Below are 17,416 nucleotides of genomic sequence, written 5' to 3'. Positions count from 1 at the left end.
CAATTGTAGCATTACTCATTAGGTGGTGAGAAGTGCAGATGATTTTCTTTGACCATCTGACTTGCCAGGGTTTGCCTGTTAATCTTCACAGCTTCATTGCAAAACAAAGCAAGCGACTGAATAAACAGAAAACCAAATGCAGCAGCAGTGCTGCCTACCTGCAGTGAAGCCCGTGACCCCGGGACGAGCGAGGACGGGCGGGTGTTTCCCTTCTGCGCCTCTGATGAGAACTCGGCTTGCAGACGCGGCTGGGGCCTTTGCCGAGATGACTTCAGCCCCGGCGCGTTGTTTCAGGTTGTTGTAATTGTTTGCAAAACATGTTCAGGGGCTCTCCCCGTGCTGGTACTTGTTCTCAGCATATGTAACATGCAAACAAACCAGACACCGAGTGCCACGAGGGTTTAAGGTAAGGTTTCTTCATCACCAGTACCCGTGTCTTCAGGTGCGGCGTGTTACGCTGCTCCCTGCTGAAGCAGCAGTTGTTTTGACTGAACCAAGATACATCTTTGTTGACCTGTACCCTTTTGTCCTTTCGAAATATCATTTTGCTTTACACAGTGATTTAGGTCGTTTCTCTCAGCTAGAATATTCCAAGGACAGATTTATTTTGCTGGAGGAAAACTTTCTCAATTGAGTTAAATTTGGCCAGGTTGGCCACTGCTTTCCTGGTAGTGTTCTTCCGGCATCGTCTTGTCGTCTTCTGTCTGTGAACTCTGCAAAACCTCATAGGAAGAGCTGTGGGTTTCTTGATTTTTATGGTTTATTATAGCTCAAGTACTGTAATGAATATACCACTGGTTGGGTTTTTTACTCTTTTTTTGTATTAATATATTTTTTAATATTGAACATATACAGGGTCTGCAAATTATAAACTCTGTGACACACAGGCACCTGACATATGTTAACAATCCATCAATTACAAGGCACTTCTGTCATGAAAATGAAGTAGACTCCTCTATGGGATTTACAAAACAATGAAGTAGTTTTTGTTTTGGTCTTCTTTATTATTAAAGGTGAGGTGTGGTTGCATGGTTCTTGGGCAGACCCTGTGACATTCATATGGATTATGAGTGTCACCCAGTCCTCATTCCTACAAAATCCATCCTTCTTCCTCATTCTGTTGCATTTAGGTAGCTGATACAGTCTCCTTCTGTGCCAGTCCTTTGAGTTCTGGAGCATGACAGCGTCACTGAACGCAGTGTCATCTTGTGGGGGAGGGTTTTGGGTAAAGTTTAAGGGTTTTGCCTCCTTTTGATTTTGAGAGGCCAGTGATGGGACTCTATAATGGCTTGGATTTGCCCTGTAATTCTGATGTGTCCGTAACGTAGTGACTGACGGAGCTGCTCAGCCAAGTGCTTCGGCTTGCAGACGCTGCTAAAGTAAACAGGGTAAGGTGAAGTGTGTAGCAGCAGCTGTATGGTTTGGGCTGTAAGCAGGCCTGGGCTGTAGACGATGTATCAGTAGCATCTATACGCAATCCAGTGCCAATTAGGCATGTAATTGCACAGAAATGGCCTCTAATACCAGTTTCAAGAAGAGCTGCCAAAACCACAGTGCTCAAGGCCTCTCCCTCTGAGTTGGGCCAATGCTCGAACGAAACAGCCCCCAGCTTGTTCCTCCGGGACACAGGCCTGCCTTGTTAGGAAATCGGTGAAGTTTGGGAACCCACAATACCTCACATAGCTCTGTGTACAGTAACGGAGGGTGGAAATAGGGCCATAGGCATGAGCAACCAGACGAGTTATAAATATAGACTACTCTCTCAATTCCAGTTTCGTTAGTCATGGGAGGACAGTGAGAGTTTTATAAACTTATAAGGAATATACAAACAGTTCTGAATTTAAAATAACTCTGTATAATTTTTTTAGTGTGTGAAAAGAATATTCTTTTTTGAGACCGTCCATGTAAGTATCTGCTATACACAGTGTGTAAAGATCTGTGTATTTATATGTTCATGTGAATGTGACTTGAGATGACAAAAAAAGGTACCAGAGGGGAAAAGTGTAATTCAAACGTGCCAAACTTGAGCAGAAACAGAGTGGGAAGCCATGTGCTTCCTACTTTGTGCCAGTATCAAAAACACTATTCCCCCCTTTTTCTTTACTAAGTGCCATCGGATGGTGTCTCTGGCTTCAGAGCGGCTGGGGCAGCCTTGCTGGGCTGGCTCTCCTGCAGCTTGGAGCCCCCGTCAGATCCAGCGATGCAGCTCACCTTGACCGTCCTTCCTACCAGGAAATTAATTAAATAAATAAATCTCTCTGGTGCTCCCTAATCTGATCACAAATCCTTACTACAGGAAAGGATTTAGAAAGTCCGAGGCAATGTCATTATTTTTTTCCAGTCATACTAATAGGAATTCCTCAAAAGCATGTGTATAAGCAGAGACAGCTCGCCTAGCCCAGTGTTATTAACTCTGTATTGGGCTGTGTGGCTGGGAGCAGTGTGTGTGTTTGTCCTGTGAGCACATTACGTATGCTTGCAGTTTCTGGGGGACAGCATGATACAAAGAGTGGCTTTCTTTGTTCAGTTTCTCCTATCAAAGTGTTGGAAGAGCTGGAGTAACTCTATCTCCTAACGCAGGATGTTTTTAAAGATAGTGGACAAAGGTACAGGCTGGATGACATAATGTTTGGAATGAAACACTGAGCAAACACCTACTTGGGGCAGAGATGGGAACAGCATCATTTTTTCCCAGTGTCCTCTGATTTCAGGTGTTTCAGTCCCTTGCTTGGCTGGGGATTCAGAGCTGCTGGATGTGAATTGCTTTGCCAGGGACTTCCTTTGGGGTCGTGGCAATGTCCAGTGTGTCTGTGGATCCAGAGCATCCCTGTGCTTCTCAAATCAGGCTCTGCAACCTAGCTGAGCCTTTGCTAGCTGCAGAGCTGTTTAGTAACCTGCAAGCAAACAGGGAAACCATTGTAGCCTGTTGTGCCTGGGATTGCCCCAACCCATGTGCAGGACCTTGCCCTTGGCCTTGTTGGACTCCATGGGGTTCATACGGTCCCACCTCTCCAGCCTGTCAGGGTCCCTCTGGATGGCATCCCTTCCCTCCAGCGTGTCCACCCACCACACAGCTCAGTGTTGGCAGCACACTTAGAATGGAAAAAAACCCAACCCACAAATAACACAGAATGAAAAATATTATTTAGAATTATTAAAAAATCATTGTAATATGTTTATTAAAATTATTCCATGACCATTAAAACCCAGGAAAGAGCTCAGCTTCTGTGTGTTGTGGATGCCAAGAGCACAGCCCTCAGTTGCTGTCAGATTTGCTTACACTCTCTTGTATTCCTGGAAGTCGTGAAGGAAATACTTTGTTTAATTGTTTTGAACATAGTTGCCATTAATATTGTTTCAAGTGATGTTGATCCTAATAGGATGAGTAAATATCGTCAGTGATGACATATTCCCAGGTTTGCTAGTCTGTAATTTAAAACAAATGCACCCAGGTACCTGTAACTTTCCAGACCATCAGTGGTTTTGTGTCTTGTTTTGCCCTTGCATTGTAATTCTTCACTTCAGGTTCCTAAATATTAGGATCTTAATCCTGGGTTTAGTGGGCTGTCTCACTAGCAGATGTGCAAAGTATTTGCTCTGTAGTAAACTCCCTTGAATGTTCTTGCTCTTTCTGGCAGTTTCCTTGAGTTTAAATCTTAGGGATGATGAAAACTCAACAGATTTTCTTATTTGTTGCTAACTGGGTGAGCAAAAGCTTTCTAAATGTTTTGCCCTGCCACACGCACTGCAGACATCAGTTTTACTGAAGCTTGCTTCCCCCCCACCTTTTTAGGGTAATTAGCCTTCGGCTGGGGCAGTGTTGATGTCTGCCTCTGAGAAGAGAATTATGTTTCATCTGGTTAAGCTTTTTGATGGGCTTAATGCATAAATGTGAAGGGCATTCCTGAAACGAAGCAGGACTTGAATCCCTCCAAACTGGGTCCGACTTTTTTTATGTGCCAAAGATTAAACCCCCTTTATCCTTCAGCATGAAGAGAAATGCATGATTTAGCCCAATGTGATAATGTTATCAAACTGTTTTCCTCCTTCAGAATGAATCTGGAATGTGGATAGAGTATTCTTCCTCCAGCCGGGGTTATGCCAGGAGGTGACTGACCAGCACTCCTTGCTTGCAGTATACTAATTAAATCCTGCTTATAAAAAAGCTGGTTGCTGTACAGTGGCAGGATTTTGAGAGATGGGCAGCTGCATGTTGCTTTGAGAAGAACAGGTGAAACCCCAATACATTGCTTGTGATCAGGAGTGAAAAGCAAAATAACTTGCAGTTCTGCAGCAACCCTTTCCTTATGTGTAACCCTTTCCTATTGTCCTAGTGAACCTGCGTTGGCAGGGGGGTTGGACTCTGATCTCTTGAGTTCTCTTCCAACCCCTATGATTCTGTGATTCTGTAAAGGGTGAGAGTCAGGAGGAGGGAGCCAGGCTCTTCTCAGGGATGGCAGCAATAGGACAAGGGGCAGCGGTGCAAGCTGGAGCAGAGGAAGTTCCTTGGGAATGTCAGGAGGAACTTTGTCACTGTGAGGGTGACAGAGAGGTGACTGAGGGTGACTGGACAGGCTGCCCAGAGAGGTTGAGGAGTCTCCTTCTCTGGAGACATTCAAACCCACCTGGATGGGTTCCTGTGGGATTTAGTCCAGGTGACCCTGCTCTGGCACGGGGCTGGACTAGATGATCTTTTGAGGGCCCTTCCAACTCCTAATGTTCTGTGATTCTGATTCTGTAACTGAAGAAGAGTTTGTGAGCTTCCCTTTCAGTAGAGAAACCATCCTAAAACAGCGGAGTGCTCGTGGCAAAACATTCCCAACCAACTTGTTTACTTAGTGTGGAAGATAGAGCAGCACCAGCCTGAAAGCCTGATGGGTGCTGGTGGATGTGACTGTTGGGTTTGTTTATGGATGGAATTGGTGCTGGCGTGGAAGGGACAAAACAGGCTTGTTTTTTTCCTCTTCCTCTGCAGTGCCAGCTGCAGCGCTGCCAGTCTGGGTTGTGCTGGGCAACATAAACTGTTTTGAAAGAGAATGCAATTTGTGCTGCCTGGGTTTGTCAATAAGTTGTGTTTATTTGCACCTTCCTGGCCGTTAGTATTACGCACTTAGCAGCAAATGGAGTAACTGTACTATCAGTTCCTGTTGACTGTGGTTTAAGGTAGTTGTTTTCTTCACTTGGGTTTCCATTTGCTCTAATTTCAGTGTGATGTAAGTAGCTGTAACACTGCTGGAGCTTTTAGCAGGGTTGATTGCTTCACTTGCAGAAAACCTGAAGGGATGGGAGGTTTTACAGTGCCAAATAGTGTCCCCAAGTCCTCTAGTCACTCCAAATAAAACGGATTTAGCACACGCTTGTTACTTATCACAACTGGGAAGCCTGGAACCTGTTTTGAAGCAACTTGCAGGGTAGAGAATCAAGGATAGATGGCCAGAAGAGGTGGTGGTGTTGTCATTAAACTGCAGTGTATCCAGCTGAAATATTCTTTGGGTTGTTTTCATCCCCATTTTTAATAGGCTGATCTGTTTTCATCTGGGAAGGAGAGCTACAAGTTTGTTGTGCTGCAGCATTTGTGTATTGGAGGGGTTACAAACTGTGCCATGGGCTTAGGGCTCCTCTGAGCTCTGTGTGTGTGCTTAGCTGAAATGCTCTAGGTACCAAAACTGCTCTGAGGGGAAGGGAAAATACTAACATTGATGAACAAAGCTGTAAAACTTGAAGTTCCTCACCATGATAGGTTCCAGCACAGTGCTAGTTTCACTGGATGATGAGTATTTTTCTCTCTTTTTCATGCAACTTTCTGCATCTGGTAGTATCTGAGAGTCTCTAAGTGTTGAGTGGTGTTGGACTTTCTTCTAACCTGGTTCCTTCCTCCTACTTCCTTTGCTCTAGAATCATCTACAGGTTCTTCCAGCTGAGCAGTTGGATCCAGCTGCTACTCAACAAGCTTTACAGGCAGTTAGCGGAGTGTTGTATTTCAGCCATAAAACCCTGAGGAAGTGGACGTAAGAGTGGATTTCTTTATTGACCCTTCATATGGTAAAAGATGGAGCAGTTGTTGGTGGTGTCAGGTTGGGCAAATCTTCGGAGCTTGTTTAGAAGTTCTGGATGTGTCATCACACCACCTCCTTCGCTGAGGAGATACGGCTTACAGCATCACTGACAACTGAAACACAAAGAAGGGAGAGCTTTTGTGTGAAAGCTGTCCAGATGTAGTTAAATCTTCAGCTGGGTTTTTACTGGGGGAAGAAAAGAGTTCACAAAACAACTTCAGAATAACTTCAAGATCCTTGGAAAGGTCTGCCAGATAAAAATAGGCTGGTAATGACTAGGATGTAAACATGGAAACACATGACTAGTGAAGTGATCTCGAGTCAGACGTAGCTTGCAGCCTGTAGACTAAATGCTGCCGCCTTGCTATAAGTTTGTATAGACCTACCCAAATATTTTCAGGGTGGGCATGATTGTGTGCATACTCAAGGAAAGAAGTGATCAATTTTGAGTCTTCCTGCTGTGTTGAACTGAATCTTTGAGATCTGGTAATTCATTTCAGAATCTCACCAAACTCTTATGTCGAACTGCTAGGAAGTAGTTCCATACAGCAGTGGGCTTTTCCTTTAATGTGTGTGTTTCCTTACTGCGGCCTTTATTCTGTAGTTATTTGATTCCAGCTCTAGCCATGAATCATTGGAACTGGATTTTCTGAGTAATGTCTCCCTCCAGTCTCTCTAGTGTCCCGGGCAAAAGAAATCAGGTCTTGTATAGGCTGCTTGAGCGTTTGAAGTCAGCTGTTTGAAAGACTGTACCAAAGTTTAGACCATTAAAATGCAATATTTTAAAAATTCTGTCATGTAGAGGGATTAACATTCCAAAAATTATTGGGTTTTTTCTGTCGTTGTGGATAAATTTAGACAGCTAATTTTTTCAGTAGTTGGCTAGGAGAAGGCTCTCCCTTCCTCCTCTGGTTTCGGCTCAAAAGTAGACTTTCTTCCTCTTTTCTTCCTGAAACATTTTATATGAAGGATGTTCTAAAAAAGCAGAAACAGTACGAAAAAAGGAAGGATCAAATATCCTTTTACAAGGAGAGAAAGAATCTTTAAAAAAATATTTATCCCACACTTGGCAACCTTTTGCTCGCCCGCATGTGACTGGCACGGTGCCATCCTTGGCAAAGGCCAGTGCCTCCGCTTGCCAGAAGTCTTCCTCCTCTGGCTGCGTTTTCACTCCCTCTGACTGTTTATTCACCTGATTTTTCTCTTTCAGCCTTGCTGAAGTCATGACCGTCTTGGAGATGATAAGAACACTTTTGTCTGTCCAAGCTGTGCAGTAGCCATGGTGTGAACGCGGAGTGTTTGCGGCAAGCGTTAGTGGGAGGTATTAGATGTCAGACGAACTTATTACTACCTCCTTAGCGTGAGGCTATCCAAAAAGGAGCTGCTGTAAATACAGAGAGATTGTTTCTTGCTCTTTTTGGAGATTTGTGTTTGAGGATTTCCCAACCTTGCTTTGTGTTCACAATTTCGGTTTAGCATCGTGGGGGTTTTAATAGAGAATAATGAATCTCTGAGGCAGGCTCTGTTGGTGCTCCCCTTGTTTGTCAGATCTTTGTGTTTGAAGTACTTTGTTTCTGTATGTCAGGCCTGAATCTGATTTGCAAGTGGGCATCTTGAAATATTCGTGCCTTTTTTGTGAGTGATTGAAGTATCTTAATAGTATTTGGAAAGTCTCCTGAACCTTTTTGATGAGAAAAACTTCTTGTTTGAAGAAATCAGAGAGAAGGTAAAGCATGGGTGGTCAGAGGCCCTACTGTTGTTGGCTTTGCTCCAGTAAATATGATCTGTGGCTACTGGTACTTGTGTAACGTCCTTCTCTCAAGATCTGATGATTATTCAGAACGTTAACTCCCGAGATGTAAATAGACACTCTGGTCTAGTCAAGCCTCCATCATCTCGTTATTAAAGTCATGAAGCCGCTTAAGGGTCTGCCCTTGTCCAGGTCTTGCTTTGACTTCCTCCCTCCATGGCTGCCCTCCAAGGTCTCTGAAATTTTCCATTATCTTGGTAGCTCCATGTGATGACAATTAAGCGTCTTTTGCCCTTGTGCTTGTCATCAAGGATTTGTTTGGTGGTTTGGATTTTTTTTTCATGCAGTCTCCAGCCTTTATGATCCAATGCCCTGTTGTACCTGGCTGATAAATTCCATCCCCAAATGTCAACCCACTGTTTGCTTATGTTTGTATCTAATGTTCTTGCGGACTAAAGTCAACAACTTATCGAGTGTATTTCAGGGTTTTTTTTGGCAGGACTGTTTTGGAACCTGCCTTCTTAAGTGTTCTGGTACAAACTTAGCAGCCAAAGTAGCACAGTTTGGGAGGGGAAAGCAGGGCAGGAGATAGGAAGGCCAGCCAGTGTTGTTCAGTAAGATTTTTATAACAGGGATATCTGAGGGAACCGGAATGTAAGGCAGATAAGATGTTCATAGTATATCTTACACACAAAAGTTCTTGTTCTATCTCTTCAAAGAAACAGGATGCTCGTATTGTCTTCAGGCTGAAAACTATGCCAGTGCTGGCAAGAACAAGCAAAACCCAGGGCTGAGAGAAAAGCCAGGGTGCTGAGCTTTTAAAAAATTATCTGAAATGCTTTCATGGCTTCTTGATAAAATGGTTGCAATAGAAATGCTACTTTGAAGTTTGGAAAACCGGCTTCACTGATTGCCTTTTCCATGTGAATGCATATGTATCCTCTGTGCTTCAAGTTATATTTCTGTAGACGAGAGTCAGCAAATTTACCAGGAGACGCAGGGAATCCTATTTATGTAGCAGAGTGTTCGTGAATGGCAGAGGCATTAAGGGAGTACAAAAGTCTTCCCCGAGAATGAAATAAAACTGATCTTTTTCTGTGATGCTTCTCTGAATACTAAGTACAGCAGCAAATTGTCTTGATGAAAACAAAAAGATGGTGTAGTTAATATACGGAGTAATGAACTTTATGGAAGCACAGCGTGTGTGGTACTTTGTTAGGAGGGCTTTGAACTGGAAATGTAGCTACCACACAAAATGTGAGTTCTGGCACCCACTTGGCAGTCCATCTGCTAGCAAGACATGCTGACTTTTATTTTTTTTAAATTCTTTTAATCTGTTAATTCTTTTAATCTGTTAGTAGTGGCAAATGCAAGGAGTACTGTATACCTTAAGGTGAGAGGCAATGTGCGATGCCTTACTGAGGTGGCATCTGGGCGGGCTTCACTCCTACGCTGGAGCAGGTGACCACTGATAAAAATAACATGCACCTGCATGTGTATTTTGTGTGAGGGTTCAGTGTGTATGGTTTTCTCCTTTAAAAAAAATATCCAGCATCGTTAAGCAGTGTTCTGTTTAGCAGTGACTTCCTCTGCATTTCTGCTCTTACAAGTAACTGGCTACCCGGGCAAGAATCATCTGCCTGTCCCCATGCTCAAATCTCCTTGTTCTCATAGTCTCCCCCTTCTACCCCCTTCTTTTCTGCCTGGTTTTGCTCTAGAAAAATGAGTGTCCAGGTACAGAGCAGTGCTGTTGGGTTGTAATGGCAGGATGTGCAAGGAAGGGCTTGCAGGGTTAAGTAATGTTCCTTTTCGAGTTGGAAAGACAGGTGAGCTCTTGGGCAACTTCAGTTGTACCTTCTCATACGGTAGACCTTCTGCCTTCATTTCAGTGTATCCAAGCTGTCTTCAGTGTGAGCTTGCTGTGTGCGTGGTACGTGATAGAACTGTCAGATGTTGTAAGCTGCTCTGATGAGGATACTCAGCAAGTACCTGCTAACACGTGGGAGATACTCTTAATGCTGTCAGGTTACTTGGGCAGGACATGCAGGTTGAATTTCCTCCACAAAATCGTAGCCTTAATTGTATAAGGAGAACCCAGCTCAGTACCTGGATGCTTAAACTTGGAATGCTGGCAGTTAGGGCTTAAAATAAAAAGTTAATAGAATGAAGCAAGATCAATATAGAACCATTTTTGCTAAGAAATGCAGAATTCTCTGATGGTAGTTTTACAAGTGCTTTTCAAGGTGGACGCTACCTTACAGCTGCCAGAAAACGGCTTCTTAGAACCAAAATTTGATGTAGGATGTCTGCATCCTGCTGCAGAGCAGTGGACAGTTGTTTTGGGCAATAATATTTAATGTCATAATTGTGGTGCTCTGCTCAGTAGCATTGTAAAAATTTACTGGAAAGCCTAGATCTCATTCTGGGAAGAGGAGGGGGTCAAGTTTGGAGGGTGTTTAGTCCTGCATGAAAACAACACTGTAGTTGCAAACTGAAATTGCAATGCAGAACTTTGTAGAGCTGTTACAGGTTCTTAAAACATTGTCTTTCTCTACAGGCTGGGCTCTGCTGCTTCCCTGTTCATTTTGGGGTATCAGCTTTGGGATATATACTTTTTGCTCAAATCCCACAGTTGAGATGTCTCATGAAGCTTCTCCAAGAGCTCGCTGTAGTCGTATTACTGAAAGTTCAGTTTATGCCGCTGCTACTGGTCCTGTGTTTTAACTGAGTTAGAAAGTGGAGGACGGGTACTTAATGCAAACCAGATTTCCTATCTGTGTTTGTTTACAGAGCCTCTGGCACACATGGTGAAAAGGCCATACAGCACTGTAATCAAGCCGGTGTTGTTACATAAATATAATGCTGCCACTTCTTTTGATGTAACAGTGGCCAGCTTGTCTGCCGGGGCTTCTGCTCCTCTTTGTGTCTTTCAAGCTGAAATGCTTTCATGTGAATCTGCACCCTGTTTTTTCCCCTCCCTTTTGTATTTTGTTCTCTGGGCCCAGAATTTGGGAATAGGGCAGAATTCTGTTACACTCTTTGGAGGAAAATAGTAGCTCTACAATTCCCCAGTATTTGATGTGGGCCATCTGTACTTTATTAAGCCTCATTTTGCATACATAAGCAACATGGGGATGCTACACTGGGGTCAGCTGAACCATGTGTGCTACAGTATAGCAATGCTTGATTGTACAAGTGTAATGAAGTACAATCAAGCTTGTTTTCTTGCCATTAAAACTCCAATCTGAAATACAAATAAGACAAGAAATGATTGGAAAGATGGTAAGTCAGCACTCGAAGAAAAAATTCACCATAATACTGGGGCTGTGGAATAGGTTTCAGTACTTGGCTGTTTCCATTATCCTTATGTTGATCTTGCTTTCTGTAGATTTCTTAATTCTTTAATTGGCTTATGTTATAAATTTGAGCTGAAAAAAGATACTTTGGGGCAACTACAACTGAGAAAAATGGATTGTCAGTTTTACAGGAGTTGGTTCTTTTGCAGCCTAGGGAATGAAAGCATGGAGTTGTATGGATCAGGGGTCTTCCCTGAACTCCACTCTCTTTATTTAATAGCTCTTGTTCATGCTACCCTGCTTTTTGTCTTGCAGTGTGCCCCAGCTCATGTGGGAAGCGAGCCTGTACAGACCAAAACGAGTGTTGCCACCCCGAATGCTTGGGGAGCTGCACGGCACCCGACAACAACACCGCTTGCGTGGCCTGTCGCAATTACTACTACGAAGGAGTCTGCATGCCCACCTGCCCCCCCAACACCTACAAGTTCGAGGGCTGGCGCTGTGTGACTAAAGAGTTTTGCTCCAAAGTCCCTGCCACTGAAACAAGCGAGTATGAGAGGTTTGTGATCCACAACGATGAGTGCATGGCAGAATGCCCCTCCGGGTTCATACGCAACGGGAGCCAAAGGTAACGTAGCTTCTGGAAGGTCCGTCGGAGTTGTCATGTTTGGGTTCTTCCACCCCCTGTTCTGTGGGAGCTTGTGATGCATGTTACACTAGGTAGAAACCAGACCATACGATGGGGAGTTGCACGACTTCCTGGGAAACGCTTGCTTAGATGAATTCGCCTTTGAAAGGTCAGATTTTGTGTGGCCCTGGGCATTGTCAGTTACCACTGGGTCTTCTGAAGCACTTGATGAGGTCGGTGCACTGCAGAAGCAGTTCTTCACATAGACAGTAACAGAAGCAAAAGCCCAGGAACACAAGGTTGGAGGTTGGCTGATGACCATTATCACACAGAACAAACCATAGGAGTTACCTGGCTTGGTATTATTTTGTATTGTATTATTTGTTTTACACATGCTTGCATTTTAGGCACGTGTGGTATTTAGCATATTAAATTTTATTTCCCTTTTTGTCATTGTTTTCAGAAGATAACAATACCATTTTAGAAGGGAACAATCATGTAGATGGTGACAAAAATAATGCAGCAGCATTTATCTCTTATTTTTCCATAGTAAAGCAATAGAATAAGCAATAATAAATAGTATTAAGAATAGTGCTAGAATAAAACAAATTTAAAAAAAAAAAGGACTTGGGAAAGAGGCTTAATAGGAGGAGTGATCAGAAGGTGTGTTTTATGCACACATGAAGTGTTCACTTTTGCGACAAGTATGCAGGCAGTCAAACGTGGAGCATTTAAAAAGCTGCTGTAGCCAGAGGTTAGGCTGGCCTGAGTTCTTGTTCCTTCAGTTTGGCCAGTAAAAAATACTTACAAATGCTTGTGAGTAGGAGCAGCAGATGCCAGCCTGGGCTTCAGCATTTCTTCCCAGCTCCTGACAATCCAATTTCTGAGTTGGGGGCTGTGTCTGTCTTCGTGTTTTACAGTCACTGGTGAACCTGTTCTCCTTCCATCTGCGTAATCCATTTTGAACCTGCTTTGACTTCTGGCCTGTCTGTCCCAATTGCTGTTGCAAATTAGTTTTCCCTTGCATCAAGATGCATCCTTCTGTTTGTTTAAACGTGCTGCTTTAATACCTCTTAAGCTATAAGAAATAGTGACTGCTTCACTGTTTGCCTTGCCCACATCATTTATGACTGGATGCTCCTACAGTTGTATTTCGTGACTTAAAATGGCCAGGAGCATGGAATTCCCAAATACTCAGCTTGAAAAGTTGGTTTAAGGTTATAAGAACTTGAGCAGTATTTTCCCATCTCCGCTTCCTGGCTGGCCTATTTTTGGAGCTTGGGCTTGGATTAATACAAAACTTCATAGCACTCTGAGGCTGTTCACATAAACGACAAGGATGATCTATCTGGGTGTGGTTAAGTCAGAATAAGTGCACAAACTCAAGGGCACTGGGTTTTACCTGAAGTACCTTCCCCTCTGGAAGGACCACAGAGCCTTTCAGAAGCTGGCAGGCGGTGGGTCTGTGTCTGTTCATTCAACCCAGTATTGCTGTAAACGGGAGGGGTGATGCTCCAGCCTCTCTGGAGTCCAGTCTTGGTGTGCTGAGTTACCTGCAGCCCTCTGCAAAAGTGTGGTGGCTTTCATTCTAGCTTGGAGAATCGGCCTTTAGAGCAAAAAGTCTCTCAAAATGTAACTCGGAGTAGGCTGTACACTCAGAGTTGTGTATCATTGCTTATTTTCAGTCTCCCTTTCTTTCCTAACAGCATGTTCTGCAGTCCTTGTGAGGGGCCTTGCCCCAAAATTTGTGAGGATGGGAAAACAAAGACCATTGACTCTGTCACGTCAGCACAAATGTTGCAGGGATGCACAATTCTCAAGGGGAATCTGCTGATTAACATCCGTCGTGGAAGTAAGTGATTGCCCTCTCCTTTGATAAGACTCCTTTTAATATTTTTCCTTTTGTCTGTCAGCATAACAAGAACACTAATAACTCAGCAAACTGTTTGCTTCCCAGTCCTGTAGCAGTGCTCCTGTTTGACTTGGCCCACTGTAGTGCTGTTCTCCAGCACACTGGTAGAATAGGTAGTCAGCTACCAAGTTAGAAGGCAGCAAAAGCCGATGTTTTTGTTAGCTTTCTTGGAAGGGCAGGGAACCAGAATTAGGCAGTGAGATGAGCAGGAGTCCCAAAGGAGGAGTAATAAAGGCCCGAGAAGGTGAAAAAGTCTAAAACTCCTTACGTTGGGGGAGGTAAATAACTTGTCTGCAAGTGAAGCGTGGCACTGCAAGACTGTGTTTCCTCACTTCTTAAGGCAAGGTGTAGTGCCTTGCTACAACATGGAATTGAGAGTGCAGAGAGCTCACGTAAAGCATCACACTCTGCCCCTGGATGGGCGTCATTAGTGAGCTGGCCACCTTTGTCACATGTCTTGAACAAGCTCTGGATTAAATTTGTCAGAGCAGTGATTCATCATGCAGGGAAGTGTTGACAGTTGATGAGCTCTTAAAAGCAGAGTAAAAAAAATCACTGTTAGTTTTTATTGGAAATGTATCTCCCTATGGAAGGTTCCTTTTGGTTTCATGAATAAAGTTGAAAGATTGAGATGTATTTGATTCCCATTCCTGCTGCTGAATGAAAACTTCAGGATGTAGAAACAGCGGCATTTGGATTATTTCACTCGTGGTGCCACTGCTACATGTATGCTTTTCCCTTCCAGGAGGTGTTCCAGTAACCTGGGGCAAGTGTAGGTTGTTTTTTTCTTTTTTTATTATTTTTTAAGTATTGTATTAGAGTGCTGAAGAGTATCTGCTTCTCCCAGTTTATTTGGTATGGGAACTAGTCTTTGGTAATTCAGCATCCCAGCCGTCTGTTAGGACTTCAGTTTGTTTCTGGCAGGTTCTCCCACCCTGAGTGCTTAAAAACATCCCTCACAACTGCAGTGTAACTTCACAGGGTAATGACACCAGGCAACAGGCATGGGCCAGGGATTGCTGGAGGTCAGGACTGCAAAGCTGGAGCCTGGGGAAGGATGGGTGCTGCAGACCTAGCCAGGGTCAGTGCAGTTCCTAGGGAGGGGGCAGTACTGAAGAGCAGAGCTTGCTCTGCGGTGGTTTTAATAATTTACCATAGAAAGTCACCTTTAGTGAGCTGTATGGAACGTGCTCTGTGGCATGAAGACATCCTTAATGTTTTATCTTTGCCATTTCTTCCAAGAGTTCTCAGTTTTGTAGCCAAAGCTCTTTAGGTCACTGAAAGCAATGCTTTATGCCCCAGAGATGACCAGTAGCTTACCTCCTCCTCTCCACTCTCGTTTTCCATTTTCCACTGGAGCTTTCTGCCTGAGTTCTGCTCTGTAGCCCAAGTGCAGTTCCAGTCCCACGGATGTGTACATTTACACAAGGATCTTTTGATCCCTGCCAGAATGCTGGCTCAACATTTGGTGCTGGCTTCAGAGTGCAGTGTCCATGGAAAAAGCAGGTACACCGGTTGGAAAAGCAAGCCTGGTTTTCTACTGTTGCTCTGTGGCTTCAGTTTGCCCTTCAATGATGTGTCTGCGCAGGCAGCTCTTACTGGGGGAGGAACACCAGGGTCTCTCCTTTTCAAAAGCAACAAATGCAAATGTTTCCTTCTAATGAGCTAACAAAACTACATTTTTCTTCCTGTAGATAATATCGCCTCAGAACTGGAGAATTTTATGGGTCTGATTGAGACAGTAACAGGGTATGTGAAGATTCGCCATTCCCATGCCTTAGTCTCCCTGTCTTTCTTGAAGAACCTGCGGTATATTCTGGGAGAGGAACAGGTGGATGGGTAAGTGTTTGGATATTTGTAGATGTGATTTCACTTTAATAGAAAGCTGCAGAGAATAAGTCTCCTAATAAACATTCACGTACCATTTATAGAATCTTCTCTTCCCCTTACATGCAGCGTTTTCCTCCTGATGAACACCACTGCACAGTCATTGCTCATTTGGATTACTATTTCAATCAGCATATTAAATTGAGTATATTAAGAGTATTTTGGTGGTAGGGTTGCTGTTGATTTTCACTGCAGGTTTTTTTAGGGAGATTCTTTACATTGGTAAAGTCTTTATTTGTTCTTTTTTTTCTATTTGAGAAAAATCTCCAGAAACTTGGATTTCCTTGCAGTTCTTTACTGCTGGCTTGTAGCAGAGTTGTATGGAGAATATCAGCTGAAAGGGAACCTGAACTTCCCTAACCTGGGAGTGCAACTGGAAGTGGCCCAGCTAGTGTGAAGTAGATTGTGAATTGCAATTGCTTGCAGCTCCTTGAAACACGAGTGTTAAATGAATTACCTCTTGAGGAGGAAAAAGACTGATCAGGAGCGGTAAAGTTCATCCCTTGAAACGTTTGCTGGGGGTTTATCACTTCTATAATTACAGTGTATGACCCTTTTTTGCTGTATACACAGCTCCTGACTTGTGATGATGGTAACAAATAGATGAGACCAGAGTTTCTATCTCTGCAGAACCTGCAGTGCTGAGGTGTGGTGATGGCCCTTCAGCAAACTGTCTTGTTCTTTCTCTTCCTGAATCAAGTAGCCATCCCAAGGTCAAACCAGTGTTCTCTGCGAGAAACAAGTTTCCCTCAGTAAGGAGAGAAATATTCAATGAAGAATTTTTGGGAAATGGTGTAAGTGAAGGTGGTCATGGAGGGTCATGGGAAAGGTTGCTTGTGTCTGATTTATCAGCCCTGACAGGATAAAGTTACAGCACGAGGGATTCTTCACAACCTCCCTCTTTCTCTCAGGCTAGTCTTTGGTCAGCCTTAAATTCTTACAATTCCACTATCTGACAGAGCGAGTTAAAGGGCAGCTCTTCACCCTGTGCTTGAGAAGCACACTGTCTTTTTCAGGAAGAACACTGGCTCTGCAGAAAAGCTTGTTTCTAATTGCAGATCCCAGAGGCTTGTCGCTTTGCTGAGCACCAGGCTCATTCAGCCTGCTTAGGATGTGGCATGCTCTCACAGATACTCCAGTTAGTGGTTTGTCTTCCCTTCTCTCCCCCTCTCTCAAATTTGAGTTTAGCTTTGTGTTTCACGTAGTAACTACGTTATGGGACCTCGTATGTCAGCAAAAAGAGCTGGGGTGGAGGGAAGTGGCAGGTTTTTGATCAGATTCCCATATAGAGAAGTGAATGGTGCAGCTTGGAAGAGGAAGACTGGGCTGAGTGGGGGAGGGAGGTAAAATAGATCTGTAGGAATGAGCTACACGTGCTAAAATTCACTTGTGCTAGGAAATTACTGCAGTTACATACTCAGGGTCTGGGGCAGTCTCTTTGCCTGGAAAATGCCTAGCATAATTCAGGCATTACCACAGTCTAAATACCGTTTCCAAAAATACTAAGATGGAAGTAGGCACCTGGCAAGGAAGAACTGAGCTTAAACAATAACTTTGGCAGAGTGAAGAGCAACAGGGAGTGGGGTCTTAACCTGGGAAGTACTGGGCTGCTGGAACAATAGCTGTTCATGGCAGCATTGCCTGAGGGTGAGGGGGAGGTCAGCTTCTGATCCCTTGTGACAGTTGTGTACACCACCTACCCCACCACTTTGAATTGAAATTTTTAAATTTTTAATTGAATTGGACTCACAAAACAGTACTTGAGTATTTTGTTCTTCCTTTCTCAGCGCTTGCCTTGGTTGTCACAGAAAATGGGAAGTTTAGAGGGAATTAACTGTTGGTTGTAGAGTATTCATTGCCTCTGCTGAACACATTGTCCATAGTGAA

The 17,416-nt window shown here is 43.8% G+C and overlaps 1 protein-coding gene across 2 annotated transcripts in view; it reads left to right on the top strand.

Annotated features, from left to right (window-relative positions):
* Positions 1-17,416, top strand: part of IGF1R (insulin like growth factor 1 receptor) — a 176,117-nt gene that overhangs the window by 125,820 nt on the left and 32,881 nt on the right. For both annotated transcript variants that reach the window (XM_084268166.1, XM_084268165.1), the window contains exons 3-5: positions 11,418-11,730; positions 13,437-13,582; positions 15,337-15,481. In XM_084268166.1, coding sequence (XP_084124292.1) covers positions 11,418-11,730; positions 13,437-13,582; positions 15,337-15,481 — 604 coding nt within the window. The remainder of the gene's footprint in view (positions 1-11,417; positions 11,731-13,436; positions 13,583-15,336; positions 15,482-17,416) is intronic.

The sequence above is a fragment of the Gallinula chloropus genome (assembly GCF_964237585.1).
Source record: "Gallinula chloropus genome assembly, chromosome: 9".
Lineage (NCBI taxonomy): Eukaryota > Metazoa > Chordata > Aves > Gruiformes > Rallidae > Gallinula > Gallinula chloropus.
This window is presented reverse-complemented; position numbering and strand designations above follow the sequence as displayed.